The following is a 16432-nucleotide window of genomic DNA, read 5'->3' as shown; positions in this document are numbered from 1 at the left end:
GATGAATCTAAAAGTTTGTTGCCATGATGATAGTTATGTTACATTTTTTGTTCCACATTATTCATGTAGTTTTACTGTTGTTAGGTGCAGTGAGATGATACAGTAAAAGAGAAAGCAGGCTGACTCAATATATACTTTATTGTAGTAGAGCATTGCATATTTACTGTACAGAAACATATTGCTTCATTAGCCCCCAGGAAAGAGGAAAATAGAACGATTACATTAGAATTGCTTGTTTAAAAAAGTTTTTGCATCACATTTTCCTGATACACAAGGTCATTTTGAAAAAATACAGGGATCACGTAATTACAACCCTTCCATTCACTTAAAGTCCACAAAGTGTTTTCCCTTTTTATTTTAATCTAAGTCACTCAGTAATGGAGTTATGTGTATTAAAGTCAAGGGTGCATTGTCACTGAAGGCATGTATTCCAAGAAAAAGTGCAGTCTATTGTTGTGTGACTTGTTTAAAATGTACTGCACATTTTAGCTGACAGTCTGGCTTTAACAAATTTGGATTTGCGCTGTTGCATTCTGACGTTACTGTCTTAATGACACTTTATTTATTTAATTGGGGGTAACGTGGGGGTTAAGTGTCAAAGTCCAACTATTATGGCAACTTATGGCTGAGCTTACAGGCTCGAAAAAACAAGCAATGGCAGAGAGGCAGGCCTGCTACAGGTCAGCGTTCAAGGTGGAAGGCTTTTCCCAATATCACATGCAGCAAATTCATTCCAGTTTTACCACATGCTAATTTAACCATTTGCTTTGGTGCTGTATGTAGCTTAAAGACAAAGAAACTAAGATGGATGGTAATGTGCAGGATTTTAAAGAATGACTGATGTAGACTACACAGAATGACTGGAAAGAGCATTAACAACGTATCAAACAACTTGAATATTGTTTCCACTTGCATTTTCTTTTGACCTGAGATAAGAAAGTCCAAAATTATGGAAACGGAAAGCCCCCTTGATAGAAGTTTTTCCAAGTCCCATTCTTCCTTATTACTGTACAGTTATACTAACGGAATATGTGGGAAATCACAATGGAAAAGGCATCGTGATGCGTCATGTTAAAAATGAATCTTACAAACGTTTAAGGCCAGGTAAAAGGGAAAACTTTAGGGAAAAGTTTTAAGTAAATTTTTTTGTTAAAAAATTGGAAAGAGTACTGCACACTTTTGTGGGCCTGTTCAGGTGGAAACTAAAATGAATTAAGACAAACTGCTACATGTATCTGTATTCATGACTACTGATATGGGCAATGAAAGATATTTTTCGAGACTGAGAATTTTTTTCAGTTTCTGCAGACATGCTGGAATAAATTAGCCGAATAAACGCGGCACATTATTCTCATATAGATCAACAATGACCATTTATCTTTGTGAAAAAAGTACAAATATGTCTCAACAGCATTCAGAGTTGGAGATAAACATGCAAAGTGTCAGAGTGCATCCCACATGGGTGTAGTTTTGATAAATGTTTTCATAATTCACAATATTATTATTTTTTTAATTAAATGTGCTAAAAACACAATAGTAGCACTTTTGCAAGTTCAAATGGAAGACCTGGATCAAAAGGAGGGGTGGACAATATTGTGGGTTCACATGAGAAGAGGGAGAAACAAAATACAATTAGGGATTAGGCATAAAACCTGATCAAGATATGCAAAAGTCTGAGCACTGCATCTGTCTGTGTTTCTTAATCAAGGACAAAGTAGCTGTTAATTCAAGGGCTTGGTCGTACAAAGGACACAGTCCACAAAGATGGGGATTTCAGAGGATAGAGCCTCCCTCATAACCACTGCTACCTCAACAGTGCTGGAGTGATGGACCAGCTTTGTGCAGCATCTGCAGTTTACTGCACACGAGGGAGTGGGTTTGTAAGTTCAAAAGGTTTCGATATGGCTTGTCAAGGCAGTGTGTTTGGATCAGCAAAGTTATCAAATGCTCCGCTTAAGTAGCCCAAATAAAGAGTGTTGAACTGACAAAATCATGATCATCTGAGTCCTGAGTTGCTGACTTGTTATCTAAAGACTAGGACTGGAAAGCACGGAAACCATATTTATGATTGAAGTTATTATTATTATAATATATGCTTGTTTAGCATTCTCTATAATTTACTCTAAAATAATTAAGATATGTCTGTTGTTTTTTAGGGTTTGATATTTAACAGTAAATATTGAAAAGCAAAGTCAATAGCACGCTTTATGTGCATTTTATCTTATTAAATATGCTGCTGCAGTACAAAACTTCTGTGTGCAACCTGTTTTCTAAAATAGGTTCTCTGTTGTAATTACTTGAAAGTAATAAAGTTGAATGTACAACTCATATATTTGGGGTACGGGGGCTTATGATAAGACCTTACAGTTAGAATAAGCCTAAAAGGGAAGTCGGATTTAATGGTACAGTGCAACAAACACGTCCCTTTCAACGCTTGGATTTATAGTCTGTTTTGCATAAAAACATTTGCATGAGGTTTGGGACCAGTGGACTGCATTTGGCGAACATGCCATCACCGTCCTTCTGGTTTTTAAGTAGATGCAGCTCAGGAGAAAGTGGACAGATGCAAAGAGACATAGTGTATAGCTGGGTGTGTAAGTATTTGTGTGTTCATGCTCAGTGGCTGCTGTTGGAGCTCCAGTCGTACGGGAGGAAGCAGACTTTGGTCTTTCCGGCAGAAAGGATGTCCTGCAGGCTGGTCTTCTTCGGCGAGTCACCCATGTGCTCCAGCACCCACTTCAGCAGCTACGACAGAGGGAAGATAAAACAGAGTGAGGTAAACAGTTGGGTTGAAGGTTGAAAATATCAGTATGTTTCTTGCAGTGCTTTGAATGGTAACTGTAATTTGCACTGTAGTTATACCCGCCAGTATTAATGGTAGACACAAGAGCTGATAATTAAATATAACTTAGGAGAGTTAAAATGCTGTTGTATACAATAAATACAGACAATAAGAGACTTCAAATGTTGATTTGGTTTTAAACCTACTTTCTCATCAGTGCCTCCAAAGTCAGCCTTGTACCACTTGAATATCTGACTGAGACGCACTTCTCTTTTCCCAGAATCCACCACACAGCCGTCGTCGTTCTCCAGGAAGGCTTCAGCTGCTGTGCGGAGCTGGCTGTCTATGTCCTGATAGGTTTGAGTAGATCACACTTGAGTTCAGACCATTCAAGCTTGTACAATGAATATAGGCCACTGCCCAGTGTATTCCCATTACTAATTATACAATAAAAAGACTGGTGGGACTGAAATCCACTCACCTGTGGAGTGTATGTTTTAATAGGTGGGCAGCCCTTTGCACCACAGTTCAAGGCAAAGTGAATGAGGGGCTCTGCGTCTGGGAGAGCCACCTGGTGGACAACAATAGAAGTGACATTTAATTACTCTAAATGATATTGTTATAGAGTGAAATGTTCAGGTGTGATTTAACAGAATGTCTGAATACTCTGAGCCGTGGGTCTGTTTTGGAGAAGGGCCTTCGAAGCTGTGCGACACCTTTTCTGTTCCCTCTCAGAACGCCGTTCTCTATGTCCTGTAATGTGAACACTTCTCCTCCAATCAGGTAGCTCACATAGTTGAAGAACTACAAAATGGGACGGAAACAAAGCTCTTTAATGTAATGCACTTCTGCCCACAGGATAAAAAAAAATACAACAAAACTTTAGATAAAGTGACCTCCATGCTGTTTAGTATGCATACGTTTTATCTTTATATTTATCTGCATGTAAAATAATATATGCTGAAATGAGAGAAAATCAGTACAAAGAAATTAATATCTTTAACTTCAGTGTAGACATCAGCTGAGCCTTATTGATTTCTTTAAATGCTTTTTGCGCCACAATAATTTCCACATATATGAGGGCTATGTGATCCTACTCTGTATCTTTGCCACATGTTGGTGGGGGGCCCCATACGTAGGTACCCGTGGATGACCAAGGCGTTGTAGATGTTGATGAAGAAGGCCAGCTTCTCCTCTCGGCTCAGTGAAAGGAGCTCCAGCCTCTGCAGCTGAATGGCTAGTTCACAGTAACGCTCAAACGCAGGGTTCAATGACATGCCTTTGTAGTCCACAGACTGCGGGAGCAAGAACACAACCACACAGTCAATTTACAATGCAAAAACATGTAAAGTCATATCAATGTCATAAAAGGCCACAAGATGAAAAACGCACGAGGTCAGTCTGCGTGTGCAGCCATTTTGTCGATGCACATGAAACTTCAGAGGAACCTGCCCGATGCAACGGTGCACACTGCATGCCACAGATGCATTTCCAAAACAGACGCGTGTACATTTGAAAATCACTCAGTGAGTCAGAAGCCCTCCGTAGTCAACGACGACATTACCTTGCCATCAGCAGAGAGATGCTCGGAGAACAATTTCAGAATCATCTCTCGTAAAAGCAAAGAGAGCTCAGCCGCTGCGAGAGGGGGAGAGAGAGAGAGAGAGAGAGAGAGAGAGAGACGGTTAATGTTTCATATACTCACCAGCTTTTGATGCTGAGACAAATCAAAGCACTGTTTGAATGGGAAGGACATTTACAGACTGCAACAAGGATCAGGCTAACCTTGAAATAGCACAAACAAGATCATTATTAGGAAACACTACCTGTGAGAAAAAAAGACCATTGCAGATAAATTCAAGCCAAGCATAAAAACACAAACACACTTTTGAAAAGCAGTGATTATACACAAATTAGCTCGTCAGTTAGCCTCTGGAGGGGAGCAAGGTCAGTTACAAATACAACAATACAGAAGCCACCCATCACCACAGCAGAAGAAAACAATTTGAGAATAAATTAAAAGCTAATAAGCCGTAATATGTCAAAAGATGACACCAAACCCACAGCAAAGCAGAATAAGATTTTGAAATAGGGCTTGAATTATATATATTTTCATATTTCTGAACACTAACCAAGCTAAGCTGACACTAGAAGATATTTTGAACAAATACTATGTGTAAAAAAACTTTTAATTTGATCATTTTTATTTACTTATTTTCAAAACACGACTGATTATATATCTCATTAACCCCCTACTTCAACTCTTACCACCATTAACTTCTCTGAAATAATACACAAACCCAAGCGAACCCAAAAGCCAGCAGCCAAGAACAAGGGACAGGTGTTAAAGAGTCTTGACGGACACTGCTCAGAGTGAACCTGGGAGGCAATGTGTGTATGCCCAAAGCCTGGTCCAGTCCTGACCTACCCTGTATAGGACTGCAGGATGCAGTCTGTCCTGTGTTGAGGGCTGAATGAGGGTCATCCTCCAGCAGCCTGAACAGTGTGTCCATGGTGTCTTTCCCTTCTCCAAAACAGCCATCCTGCCGCCCACAGTCACGCACACTGACCATGTACTTCTTCTGCAACAACGCCTGGCCAGTGTTACAGGCCTCAGCCCTGGCTAGCACACACATGGCCACAGTCAGTGGTGTACAGCTCTGGATTTGATAGTTTTAATGAGTTTCTAGTTTGTTCTCATAACGAAGACAATCAAACTACCACAACAGAGAAAGCCTGTTTTACTGCAGGTCTACAGCCTTACTTACCCATGCCCTTTTCTTTCTGCAGCCAGTCAACCAGCTGATCGCCTGAGAAGCTCTTTTTGTATAAAGTCAGCCCCTTCCTTTGATTGCCAATCACACTGCCATGTTTGAGGTCATCTACCAGGTCGGCCAACTCATCTCTCTCACACTTAAACTCTTTGAGGGAAGGAATATGCCAAGTCGCACATGTACAAACAAACAGAAACACACATGTTCACACCCACATGAATGAAAGAATATGTGCAACTATATAGTCCAGTAGTATCAGGATAAAGGTAAAGGGATCACCTGAATTGGGTCAGATCATAGTTTCTTTTTCCCCCCAACACAGCTGTTTTACATTTTTCTTCCTGAGAAATAATCCCTTATGAGCACAATTTAACATAATTAGGTGACAACTTTCACTGTAGGCATTAATGTAAGGCTGAACTGTGAAAGATTATCAAGGGGACACGAGCAAATAAAGCTTTAAACTAACAATATCTATATGACATTATACATTCACTATATGTAGGCACGTCACCACCAAAACATGGCTGCTGCTCTACTACTAACTCTCACTGTTACTGTTGCTGTGGCAGCAGGAGCTGAAAGTACAGGTTGGTGTGGCCACTTCACAACGGCAGCACATTGAATCGCCTGACTATTTGATCTTGTCCTTCATAATATTTATGATGATGTTGCCAATACTACATCAAAGCTAACACTGAATTTAAATATTTCCTCACAAACAGCTGTGTATGTGCCCCAGTGGACAGACTCTGTTTACACTGTCGGGAGCTTAATAATCACATATAATGAGGTACTGTGAGACAGCCTGGTGCTGCTGGGCTCCTCCAGAGTATCGAGTTCCCTATATCAACTGTCTGTGCTGGCTTTAGTGACAGGAGATGAGATAAAACAAACACACACACTCACACACACATGCACACACAAACCTGCTGCTTCCCAAACATGTCCATATATGCCAGCACTATTTCATAACCACTCATAGCTCTTGGCTTGCTTCTTGAAAGAGATGACTATGCAAAACCAGCCCTCATAACTCTGGTTCAGTCTTACTGTTTAAAGCCGGAAGAAACAGTTTTCTCCTCACTCCATTTCACCATTTGACTACAGGCAACACCCACTCCAGAGCAGACCAAACCGGTCTGAAACTGATTTACTAACTAACATTGCACAATTAATCACCCCAACAATGGAAAAAATGTGTATAATCGTTAAACACAACATGAAATGTGTGTTATAGACAAAGTTCTCAGCAGTGATAAAATTGGCTGTTCCCACATGTGAAGGCAATGAAGTAATCTAGAAAAAGCAAATAGTCTGAGTAATGAATCCCTCACCTCCATCGGTCTCCCCAGCTGTATCCTCTGACCGGTTCTCCTCTGGTAGCGGTGGAGCGTCTGCTGGAAGAGGCTGCTCCTTGACCAGACTCACCAATCTTCGAAGCTCCTCAGGAGCCTGATGAAGTGAAACGGAGCAACGCGTACATAGAGGTTTAAACACACTTTTGAATAATAGTAGGTATAACTAATATTTTCTCCTCCTCCTCACCAGTTTCTGCAGGTCATCATTGCCCCCGACATGAACGTTGTTAAAGAAGATCTGAGGGACTGTGCTGCGTCCTGTCAGCTCCTTCACTCTGGCTCTCAGCTCTGGATGCTTACCCACGTCCACGTCACATACTGGTATTTCCAATCGCCCGAGGGTGGCCTTAGCTTGCACACAGTGTGGGCACCCCTGGATGGAGTACACCGTTACCCGGCCCAGAGCACTGCTCTCAAACTCCCCCATCTGCAGCAATAATGGTAAAATGGGAGTTTTAAGCTCTAGCTGTCCAGAGAAAATTGGTGGAACTCCATGGGTTTCAGTAATGATCTGTTTTGACTCTGATTAATTTATGCAAAAATAGTTCATCCATAGTATTCCTCTTTCTGCTCTTGGGTACTGAGCAAGAGGGTGCTTTATCCTACACATGATAAGCATATTGGATACACCCTTTTGGCCAGAATGAAGCCTTAAACTACAGTAGCTTTGTTCTCCGTGTGTATGTGTGTACATGTGTAAGTACACACTGTCTATGTTGTATATTCATGCATGCATATATACATCTAGGTTTGTGTGTATATATATATATGTTAGATACGTTTTGTATAGACTCACACGTAAAAAAAACATCTCTTATTTTCTACATTTACAGGAGGTAAAATCTGAGATTTATTTTAAATATGTTGATGCCTACATCTCTGGTTTATCCTTACACACTGACTGAAAGAGCAATTGTTTTCTCTGTCCATACTCATAAAGGTGAGACTGTCTATCTGATTAAGATTAACTGGCCGCATGTAAATTTAGGGGTCATGCGTTCAGTTCACTTGTGCTTTGTGTTCCCTGAGGAAGGAGACAGTTCTCCAAATGTTTTCGCACCATAAAATATGCTGAAACAATCATGTTCTTGTCCTCAGCTTTCTGTATTGCCATTGATGTCTCTACATTTTGTTTAGAGTGATATTCTCCAGGCCAGTTGAAGGATTTAAACCACTAATCTTACAGCCCACTTTTGTCATCTGGAGAATTGAGCATAAGGAGCTCAGGATCTCTTTTTGCCTGACTTGATGTATGGTTGGCGTAATTTCCTCCCTGCTCATTTCTCAACATTTCCTTGTGTTGAAAGTAGGCCAGTGTGATGTATTTCAACTGTGATAAATGTTGGTAACTGAGCTTGTATGAAGTTAACCAATAACACAGTTCCTCATTCACTCTGACACAGCCAGTCAATATTAGTCTTGGCTTATCAAATACTGGATCAAAACACTCCTCATAATGAGGTCAGTATGCAAACGTGAGTCAATGTCCAAGGTTTTTTCCTTATTACTAAACCGTTTTGTTTCTTTTGTTTAAGTTGTAAATGGTTATTGCAACTGCACAAGTAATATATTTTACTAATTTCTAAGGAATTGGATTAGCGCCGTTTTCTACATCCAAATACATTACCACAATGACCTATAAGTTGGTTATATTTAAAGAATAACGTCAATAATAATTTGTTCCATTTTTTATGAAAAATGACAAGACATGTGTAACTCTGGAGTTTTTTCAAATAAAGAAATTAAAAGCTGATGAAATGTAACCGATTTATAGAATGACATTTGTTATTTTAAAAGAAATCTGCAGCTCAATTTTAAAATGTATGGACGCTTACCAACAGTACGGCTATATTAAATTACCCAAGTTTTAAACGGAGTTCTGAATGGATCCACATATGCCAATAATTGAACAGCAATTTAACCAACAAAAGTAACAACAATGATGAATTTCAATTTGACGCTAAACATGTACACCGTACACCACCTAAGCTAAATGATGGAACAGCGTTTGCTAATGTGAATATGTTATTGCATCAAAACAACAATATAACGTTACGTTGCCTCTCAGCGGCTGACTCACCTGCTTGAATCGGGAGTACAGTATAAAGTAGCACGACTAATCCAGATAGTCCTGTTATTAAAACATATTAATTAATGAATAACTGTACTTCCCGCTGGATGGTCACTTATCTTGCAGGTAAATAAGCCAGCGGCACTACCAGTACACCATCACTGCGCAGGCTAGTAGACAGCTGCTACATTGTCGCTGCTACTTAAGCTAGCTATCTTGTCTTTTGATGCCTTCAGGTGCTCCTCGTAACCTTAAAAGCCTAGCGCTGTTGACTGTAAATCATAATGCCCATAATTTAAATTACCATAACCAACCACAATCGTGTATTTTGACATGATAGCAGATTATGGCCTCTATAAACTCTATTCTGCCTTTAAAACTCTAATAAAAACTTGCGAGTAAAAAACAATATATTATCGTCTGACCATAAAGGAATTACCTTAACTCGTATCAGTAGATAATGTCACTTGATCCTAAAAGACACAACAGAAGATGTAGCACACTTGTGTATGCCCCCTCCGCAGACTGGATCTGCCCCGGATCCTCTGCCCCAGTGCCCTGTCAGCCTTGGACCTCTGCCACCAGCGTTTGTCAGAAAGTTGAGCCCCAACCCTGCTGGTATTTTTACAAGCCAAGGTTGCACTTGTCTTTCAATGTGATGTTTGTCATCTGATCAGGACACATAATTTCCACACAGTATGTGATTGTATTTAGTTTACACTGTGAGTTGATAAGATAGATCGTGGAGATGACCTGACTTGTGTTCAGATGTTGGCGAAGTGAGCTGCAAAGTTAGCGAAGAAATATATTATTCGTTGCAAGGGGGGAAGCCGAGCCTTCCCACCGTCCATATTATTATTTGGCCTCTTAAACTATTGATAAAAACTAAAACTACTAATTAAAGTTATTCTATATCTATATTATTGTTGTTCTTTTCTTCTCATTCTTGTTATCATCATCATTATTATTATTACTATTATTATTATCAAAGACTCTCTGTTGGTTTAAAAGATGGCTGTAAAATATTTATAGTTTGCTTTATTACAAAGAATTTATCAGTAATACACATGTAATCCCACACGGTTACAGAATTTTATGGGTTTAATGAGTTTGATTTTCAAATTAAGATTTGACCTTATCAGTTATATTGAATGTATAAAAAAATAAGTGAAAATGTGACATGATCAATACTACAAAAACTGTTGGAAAGATATTGGTGTGTGGGAACATAAAATATTTCTTTCCTTTACTTTTGAAATCTTTTGGATTTTTTTTTAAGAAGTGGGAGTGGATAAATCTAGAAAACAAATGATGGGCCTTAAACACGTGAACAGAGAAATGTAATGAGCTGTTCATGTGTAGTTAGTGTTGATCGTGCGTATTCGAATTTAAGACACCGATATTTCCTACAGTTTTAAAGGCAACAAAGGCCCCTTCTTGTCTTTTTCTGTACTGTAGCGCTGTAGCAACAACGGCTTTGCTCGGAACCTTTTTTGACTGATACTTGTTCCTGCACGATCAATTTTCTAGCAGGACACGAATGGACGACGGGAAGCTTGAGTTCTTGTTTTGTGGTATTAAAGATGCCAGGGCTGTCAGAAACAGAGCGTGCTGGATGTACGAAGATACTGAAGTTAATGTCAAAAGATGACTTATTGTCACTTAGTGACACTGTCACGAATAAGATGATAGCGGTGGAAAATAATAGAGGTATGTTTTTAATTTGTACCGGATAGCAACAGAATTCTGAAATACCAAAACAAAATAGACCGTAGTAGGAGGAAGAAAGGTGCCTGGACCAACTCTAAAATGTTTAAGTTTTAAGAAAATGAAGCTATAAAGGTCATAAAAGTCTCTGTAGGACTTCAGCCAATCACCAAAATACCTCAGTCGTGTACTAAGATACATGTTGCACGTTTACCAAGCGTGAGCTTATGCCAAAACCGGGATTTCTGCTGCTGTTTTATTTCTGCCTGCGGGAAATTATGTTCAGATAATGACACCATAAAATAAACTTGTGCCTGACGTTCATCTGTTCATACAGAGGCTATGGAAACAATCCTGTCCTTCAGTAAAAATGCCGAGGAACTCCTGCGAAGGAAGAAGGTTCAGCGTGACCTCATTTTCAAGTACCTGGCCAAAGAGGGCGTGGTGATGCCTCCCAACAGCGAGAAACATCAGCTGGTGAAGAGGACGCTGGAGCTTTGGTCGTCAGGGAAGGTACAGGGTTGAATATATGGAGAAAACCTATAAATCAGATGGTGACATTTAGCCTTGGATGGATGGATGGTACAACCATGTATTAAGGCAGAATAGAGGATAGATAACTTGAAGGCCGCTTGGAATACTATAAAAACCATAATTTCTTAAGTCAGGTGTTAACAGTTCATCACTCATAACATTTTTAACTAAAGTACATACAGCTGTCAAAAGGTTATTGTAGTCTGCATGGCAAATTACTAGTTTTCAGAGAATTTAAATGACTCAATACCGATGGACCAGACATCGGTACTTTTGAAATAATTCACAAACATTACTAGCAGGGTGGAGGATGCCCTGATCCCTCAGCTCCAATCTTTTTATATGTGAGATACCGTCCAGCTCATACTGGCTGAAAATCTTTTAGGTGTTAGGTGTTCTTCAGCAGATTTTCAACTGAAAATGCAACCAATAACTTCTCATTCATTCAAGGCCGTGGTTGATGAAGGCCTTCAAGGAGAGGTGGATGAGACCAGACAGAGGCGGCCCACAGAGACACCATCTGATACCATGGACTTGAAGGTTGAGATGGGCTTTGACCCACAGGCCCTTGGCCAACAGTTCTGCCAGTGGTTCTTCAAGCTCTTGAACAGTCAGAACCCCTCACTGGGGCAACAGCCTCAGGACTGGGGACAACAGCACTTCTGGTCAGATGCAAAGCTACGTCTACTCTCCAAGTAAGAACATCATTAACAGTTGGATGTGAACATGATTTAAATTAACCATCAACATGGGGGCTACTGATATTGATTTGATTGTGTTTGCTTTTCAGTGTCCAGATCAAATGGAGTTTAGCTCAGTTTTTGTTTATTATAAATTGGCTTGAAGGATTGTATTATAGGGAGTAATGTGTTTGATCTCTGCTGAATAATGAAACATGGAAAGTGTATTGAGGTTAAAGATGTTCAACATTGGCTTTTAACTTAATCATTTCCTTTATTTATTGTATTGTATAATTTGTAGCATTTTAAATTTCCACTTTCACTCCAGCAGAACTACAACCTTTTATGTACATAAAACTCAGAATCACAGAAATGTTCAACACATATTTACAGTTAACTGAGGGAAAACAACCCAAAACCAAACTCTGCTGACTGAGCTGCATCTCTGTTTCTCAGAGCTGGCAGTGAACAGATGGATGAGTTCCTGGGTGCTGAACTGGTCAGCCTTCGTCTCCTAGCCTTGACCAAGGAAGAACGCCTCCTTCTCAGCCCCAACCTGGAGCCCCATGGTCTCAGGACCCTTGCCTCCCCCCATGGCTTGGTGCTGGTGGCCGTGGCTGGGACCATCCACAGAGATGCAGCCTGCCTAGGCGTCTTTGAGCAAATATTTGGCCTCATCCGCTCCCCACTGGAAAATAACAGCTGGAAAATTAAATTTGTCAACCTTAAGATCAGAGGGCAGGATGCTCTGGGCGGGACAGAGGTGGCAGCGCCTGCCTTGAGTTATAACTCCAGTGAACTGCAGCTTCTCTGCAGTGGATGACACTCTTTTCTTTCTTACTCTCTTGATGCATCACTCATCTAACTCGACCAAACACATTTGTTTTCAGAAACTGGGGCTAGCAGCTTTACTGGCACAAACCTGTCCTAACATATGTATAGCTGCCAGGTCAGGTTGTACAGGTAGGTGGACACTGTTGCATCTAAATCTACTTTGGAGGCATATTGGTGATGTAACATAAAAACATGACGGATCTTGAGGAAAGGATTCCTCAAGTCTCTGCTGCTTTTTGTCGGGGAAACTTTTTGCTTCAGATATACTGTACCTTGATGCAAAACATATTGTGCTTTGGTGGTCTGTGCCTTTTGCAAGATGAAATATAAATACGGACATAATCTTGTAAATATATAGAATATAAAGATTATGTTAACACTTGTGTACAGTTGTGCTCTATATATCTAAAATTGAAACTGCTCTTTAAGGCATTGCTTTATGCCAGTGTATGATTGTTACACATTTAATATCAATATTTATCTTCTCAGTTCCACAGTTATACGACATTTCTTTGATCTTCAGAACATACAGAAATGTAGGAGTAGGGCAGAATTAGGACGGTACTCATCACAGGAAACCGTAGCCTTGTAGCTCTCTCAATGGTCTTCAAAATGTATGAATACATATAGATATAGATTGTTTTTAAGGGCAAAAGCTACTATTTTGTGCCAGTCGTTAATATCCACACATTTGATCATTTCCATGCCATTTAAACAGGTTTGATTACACGTGTCATTATAGACTGACTGCCTCCCACACCACTCTCCAATAATTTCAGACATCTCATATAAAAATGAACATATTTAGTAGCTTTGGTCAAGAAGAAAACCTTGATCATATCTGGAGTGACTGTCAATTTCTTTTATTTTTCTGCTCTCCAAAATGGCGTATGACATGCATACCATATGTATGGGTCCAGCCCTACTCTAAACGTTTCAGAGTCTGCATTTTTGCTGGTAGGAATGAAGACAACAGCAGGTTTCCACTCCTCAGTGCAGTACAGGAGGTCCAGCCTCATCTATTCTACTTTCAGAAAGCTCAGGGTGATGAGGGTAAGATTCAGGGGTCAGGGGAGGATCTAGCCTCTTCATCATTAACACAGAACCTCAGCATACTGTAAAACAGCTGAGCAATAACCACTGAGAGGCCTTGACTGACTCCATTAGTTTTGGAAATACAAGATTTATCCCCAAAGCAGCTTTTCCTTCCTCACTAGCTGGTATTTTTAGCTACATTTCAACTGCACAATACAGCATTTTAACCGACATGCTATATGGCCCTATTAAAGCGACAAAACTAAATAATTCATTTACAATACATTCCACAAGCTTCAAATGGACTCCTTATTAATGAAATGGCTCTGGTTTTCCATCGATTCTACTCTGTCATCCTACTCGGGGCACATAGGGTCTGGTGGGGCAGAGAATATGCCAGTATGACTCTGTGGCTTTGGTGGGAAATGTTACATGTGGGAAATTATTCTTGGCAGTCGCTTTCAAAGGCCCCTGGAATAGTTAATATTTGTGACTGTATGGGTCGGAGCCGCATGGCCCTTTGTGCTTTACTGGGCCATAGTTGTGGTGAGAGGAAACCACTGCAGCCATTGATCTCAGCCTGTTCACCTCTCAGAAAGAATAATAACAAGCTGCTCGCCTTCTGTCTTTATGGCACTTGGCCTCTCTGTGTTTTAATAAGCGGTTTGGCCACGGGTACAGCGCTGACGCACGGGTTAAAAAATACCACTGCAGTGGCGTCTGGTGATGGTTTTGACTCCGAAGAGTTTTTTTTTTTTTTTTTTTTTTTTTTTTTTTCCTTTTTTCTTCCCCTCTTCTAATAGGAAGTGTGTTTCTCATAAAGAAACATGCTAAAACTTAGATCCACGGCTCTTTGAAATAGCTTATGGGTGGTGAACCATGGAGACTGCTGCTTTAATTATCAATCCATTTTTTTCCACCTCTTACTTTGATTGTGACTGATTGGATGTTAGTTTTGCTCTGAGAAACAGCCTCATTACTTATCAAAGATTACTTTATTAAACGCTTCATGCTACAACCATTTTTCACTCTCTGACAATCTGATGGCTTTACAGATCCATTAATGCCAAACTGTATTTTTTTTTCAAATTTATTTCTACAGCACTGATTCTAAAAGTGGGTCTTTAGGACACCCAGGGCTTTGCCAGGGATTTTAAGGAGTCCTTGAAGTAGTTCCAGGCATTTGTTGCAAAATAAGGAATAATTTCATCTTGATATTTTGGAATGACACATATTTATACAAAAAAAAATACTGTGCTAATATTCTTTTATATTTAGTCAGTGATAAGTCAACGTGACTTGACCTCATGACAACATGAGGCCAGAAGAGGGCAGACAAGCTACACCACAGAGGGGAAAGACTTTGATCCCCGGCCAAGAAAAGAAGAGGGGAAAAAAATCCTTTTAACACTATTATGTGAGGAAACTCATCAATTCCTAAGAGCAATATGAGTGAGCTGATGTTACCGGGCAATTTCTATCTGGCTACAGCCATGAGGAAAACTGTAAATTTTTCCAGTTTGAATTGTCCTCCATTAAAGTAATGGGGTTCTAAAAGAGAGACACGTTAAACTGTTGCCTTTCACAGGCACAAGAGCACGTATTTCACAAGTAAGCACGTAAGTTATTGAAGTGTCAGTAATTTATCGGTACCTGTGACGGCATCAGAGACAGCTTTAACACAATGCTCTGTGCAGTCTGCATTCTCTGGACAATAAAGAGCAGGATTTATGAATGGGAAGAGAATCAATCAATAGGCAATGATATTTCTCCTGCTGACAAAACATGTTAGGTGGAGAATTCAATCAGAGTTTGACAGAGTTGTTTTGTCATTTTGTTGGACTTGCCCTCCAACCCAGCGGTGTTTCATAAACCAGTACACACTAAAACTGCACTGAAACAACCACATAACTCGTGGTGGAGGGAATGAGGTCAACAGTGTTTGGCATTGGTGTTAAAGCCACAATCCACAATTCTCCAACCTTATACTTTATCCCTTGCTGAGGAGGAGGTTACATTTTTACTTTTCGTTCAGTTTTATTTTTTGTCGTGTTGGGATTTGAATTGGCCCACTGCTCTACTTCTACATAAACAGGTTAATTATCTTACATTTTAAGTTGATTTGAACAAAAACAGTGACTCCAAACATCTATTTTTTTTCAGTACTCAAAGAGAAAGACATTACATCACAAAATCTTAAACAGTCACCTCTTGCCACAAAGCAATTTCCTGGAAAGGTCTACTTAGACTCCAGATGCAAGTAAAGTACTAACATTTACATTTTAAGGAATGAGTTCAACCACATTGTACTATGTGTAGAATCAGGTTTGGCCTCATGTTTGTTTGACCTTACATGACCTTTAAGGCCTTGTTGGGAGTGGGCCTGAGCCCTGTGTGCATCACACATCTCCCCTAAAGCATCTCTCTTCATTACATCCCCCGATGTCTGAGCTGACATCATCGTTCCGTTTCAACACAAATTGGTTTGGACCGACGAGGCAGCCGTCACAGTTCATATCAGCCCTTCTCTTGGCCTGGCGGTGTATCCTTACACATGCATCATTATCTCACGTAAACAGTGGAAATGCGAGACCGCCGGGGGAACCAACGCCATTCAGAGCAACAAAGCCAGGGCTGAGTGAAAAGATCCTGGG

General features: G+C 40.1%; 2 protein-coding genes across 5 annotated transcripts; one reads left to right on the top strand and one right to left on the bottom strand.

The window, feature by feature from the left end:
* Window positions 1-119: 119 nt before the first annotated feature.
* LOC111218571 lies at window positions 120-9540 on the bottom strand. Of its 4 annotated transcripts, XM_022740932.1 has the most exons (12): window positions 9428-9540; window positions 8998-9048; window positions 7105-7344; window positions 6894-7011; window positions 5551-5703; window positions 5211-5405; window positions 4347-4420; window positions 3880-4077; window positions 3449-3586; window positions 3264-3353; window positions 2989-3132; window positions 120-2745 (listed from the first exon to the last, which is right to left on the bottom strand). In XM_022740932.1, exons 3-12 carry the CDS (start codon window positions 7342-7344, stop codon window positions 2617-2619), a joined length of 1479 nt encoding a protein of 492 aa, XP_022596653.1. In that variant the 5' UTR covers window positions 8998-9048; window positions 9428-9540; the 3' UTR covers window positions 120-2616. The 4 variants fall into 4 exon arrangements, with proteins under 4 accessions (XP_022596653.1, XP_022596654.1, XP_022596652.1 ...); XM_022740933.1 differs by lacking the exon at window positions 8998-9048; XM_022740931.1 differs by lacking the exon at window positions 9428-9540 and having other exon boundaries at window positions 8998-9223.
* A 996-nt stretch (window positions 9541-10536) lies between these two features.
* On the top strand, window positions 10537-13075 carry cunh3orf38 (chromosome unknown C3orf38 homolog). Its single transcript, XM_022741029.1, has 4 exons — window positions 10537-10698; window positions 11033-11208; window positions 11680-11924; window positions 12366-13075. Exons 1-4 carry the CDS (start codon window positions 10572-10574, stop codon window positions 12730-12732), a joined length of 915 nt encoding a protein of 304 aa, XP_022596750.1. The 5' UTR covers window positions 10537-10571; the 3' UTR covers window positions 12733-13075.
* Window positions 13076-16432: the final 3357 nt, after the last annotated feature.

The sequence above is a fragment of the Seriola dumerili genome, unplaced genomic scaffold (assembly GCF_002260705.1).
Source record: "Seriola dumerili isolate Sdu_G_001 unplaced genomic scaffold, Sdu_1.0 BDQW01000052.1, whole genome shotgun sequence".
Lineage (NCBI taxonomy): Eukaryota > Metazoa > Chordata > Actinopteri > Carangiformes > Carangidae > Seriola > Seriola dumerili.
Note: the sequence above shows the minus strand (reverse complement) of the source record. Positions and strands in the feature narration are given on the sequence as shown.

What these genes read in the sequence shown, in the direction of transcription:
- LOC111218571 (XM_022740932.1), bottom strand. Translation starts at nt 7,344, where the DNA reads ATGGGGGAGTTTGAGAGCAGTGCTCTGGGCCGGGTAACGGTGTACTCC. An exon ending in GCAGAAAGAAAAGGGCATGG is followed by an intron (nt 5,406 to 5,550) that starts GTAAGTAAGGCT and finishes TGTGTGTGCTAG; the next exon opens with CCAGGGCTGAGGCCTGTAAC. An exon ending in TTAAAACATACACTCCACAG is followed by an intron (nt 3,133 to 3,263) that starts GTGAGTGGATTT and finishes CAAACCTATCAG; the next exon opens with GACATAGACAGCCAGCTCCG.
- cunh3orf38 (XM_022741029.1), top strand. Translation starts at nt 10,572, where the DNA reads ATGCCAGGGCTGTCAGAAACAGAGCGTGCTGGATGTACGAAGATACTG. An exon ending in AGCGGTGGAAAATAATAGAG is followed by an intron (nt 10,699 to 11,032) that starts GTATGTTTTTAA and finishes CTGTTCATACAG; the next exon opens with AGGCTATGGAAACAATCCTG. An exon ending in AGCTTTGGTCGTCAGGGAAG is followed by an intron (nt 11,209 to 11,679) that starts GTACAGGGTTGA and finishes CATTCATTCAAG; the next exon opens with GCCGTGGTTGATGAAGGCCT.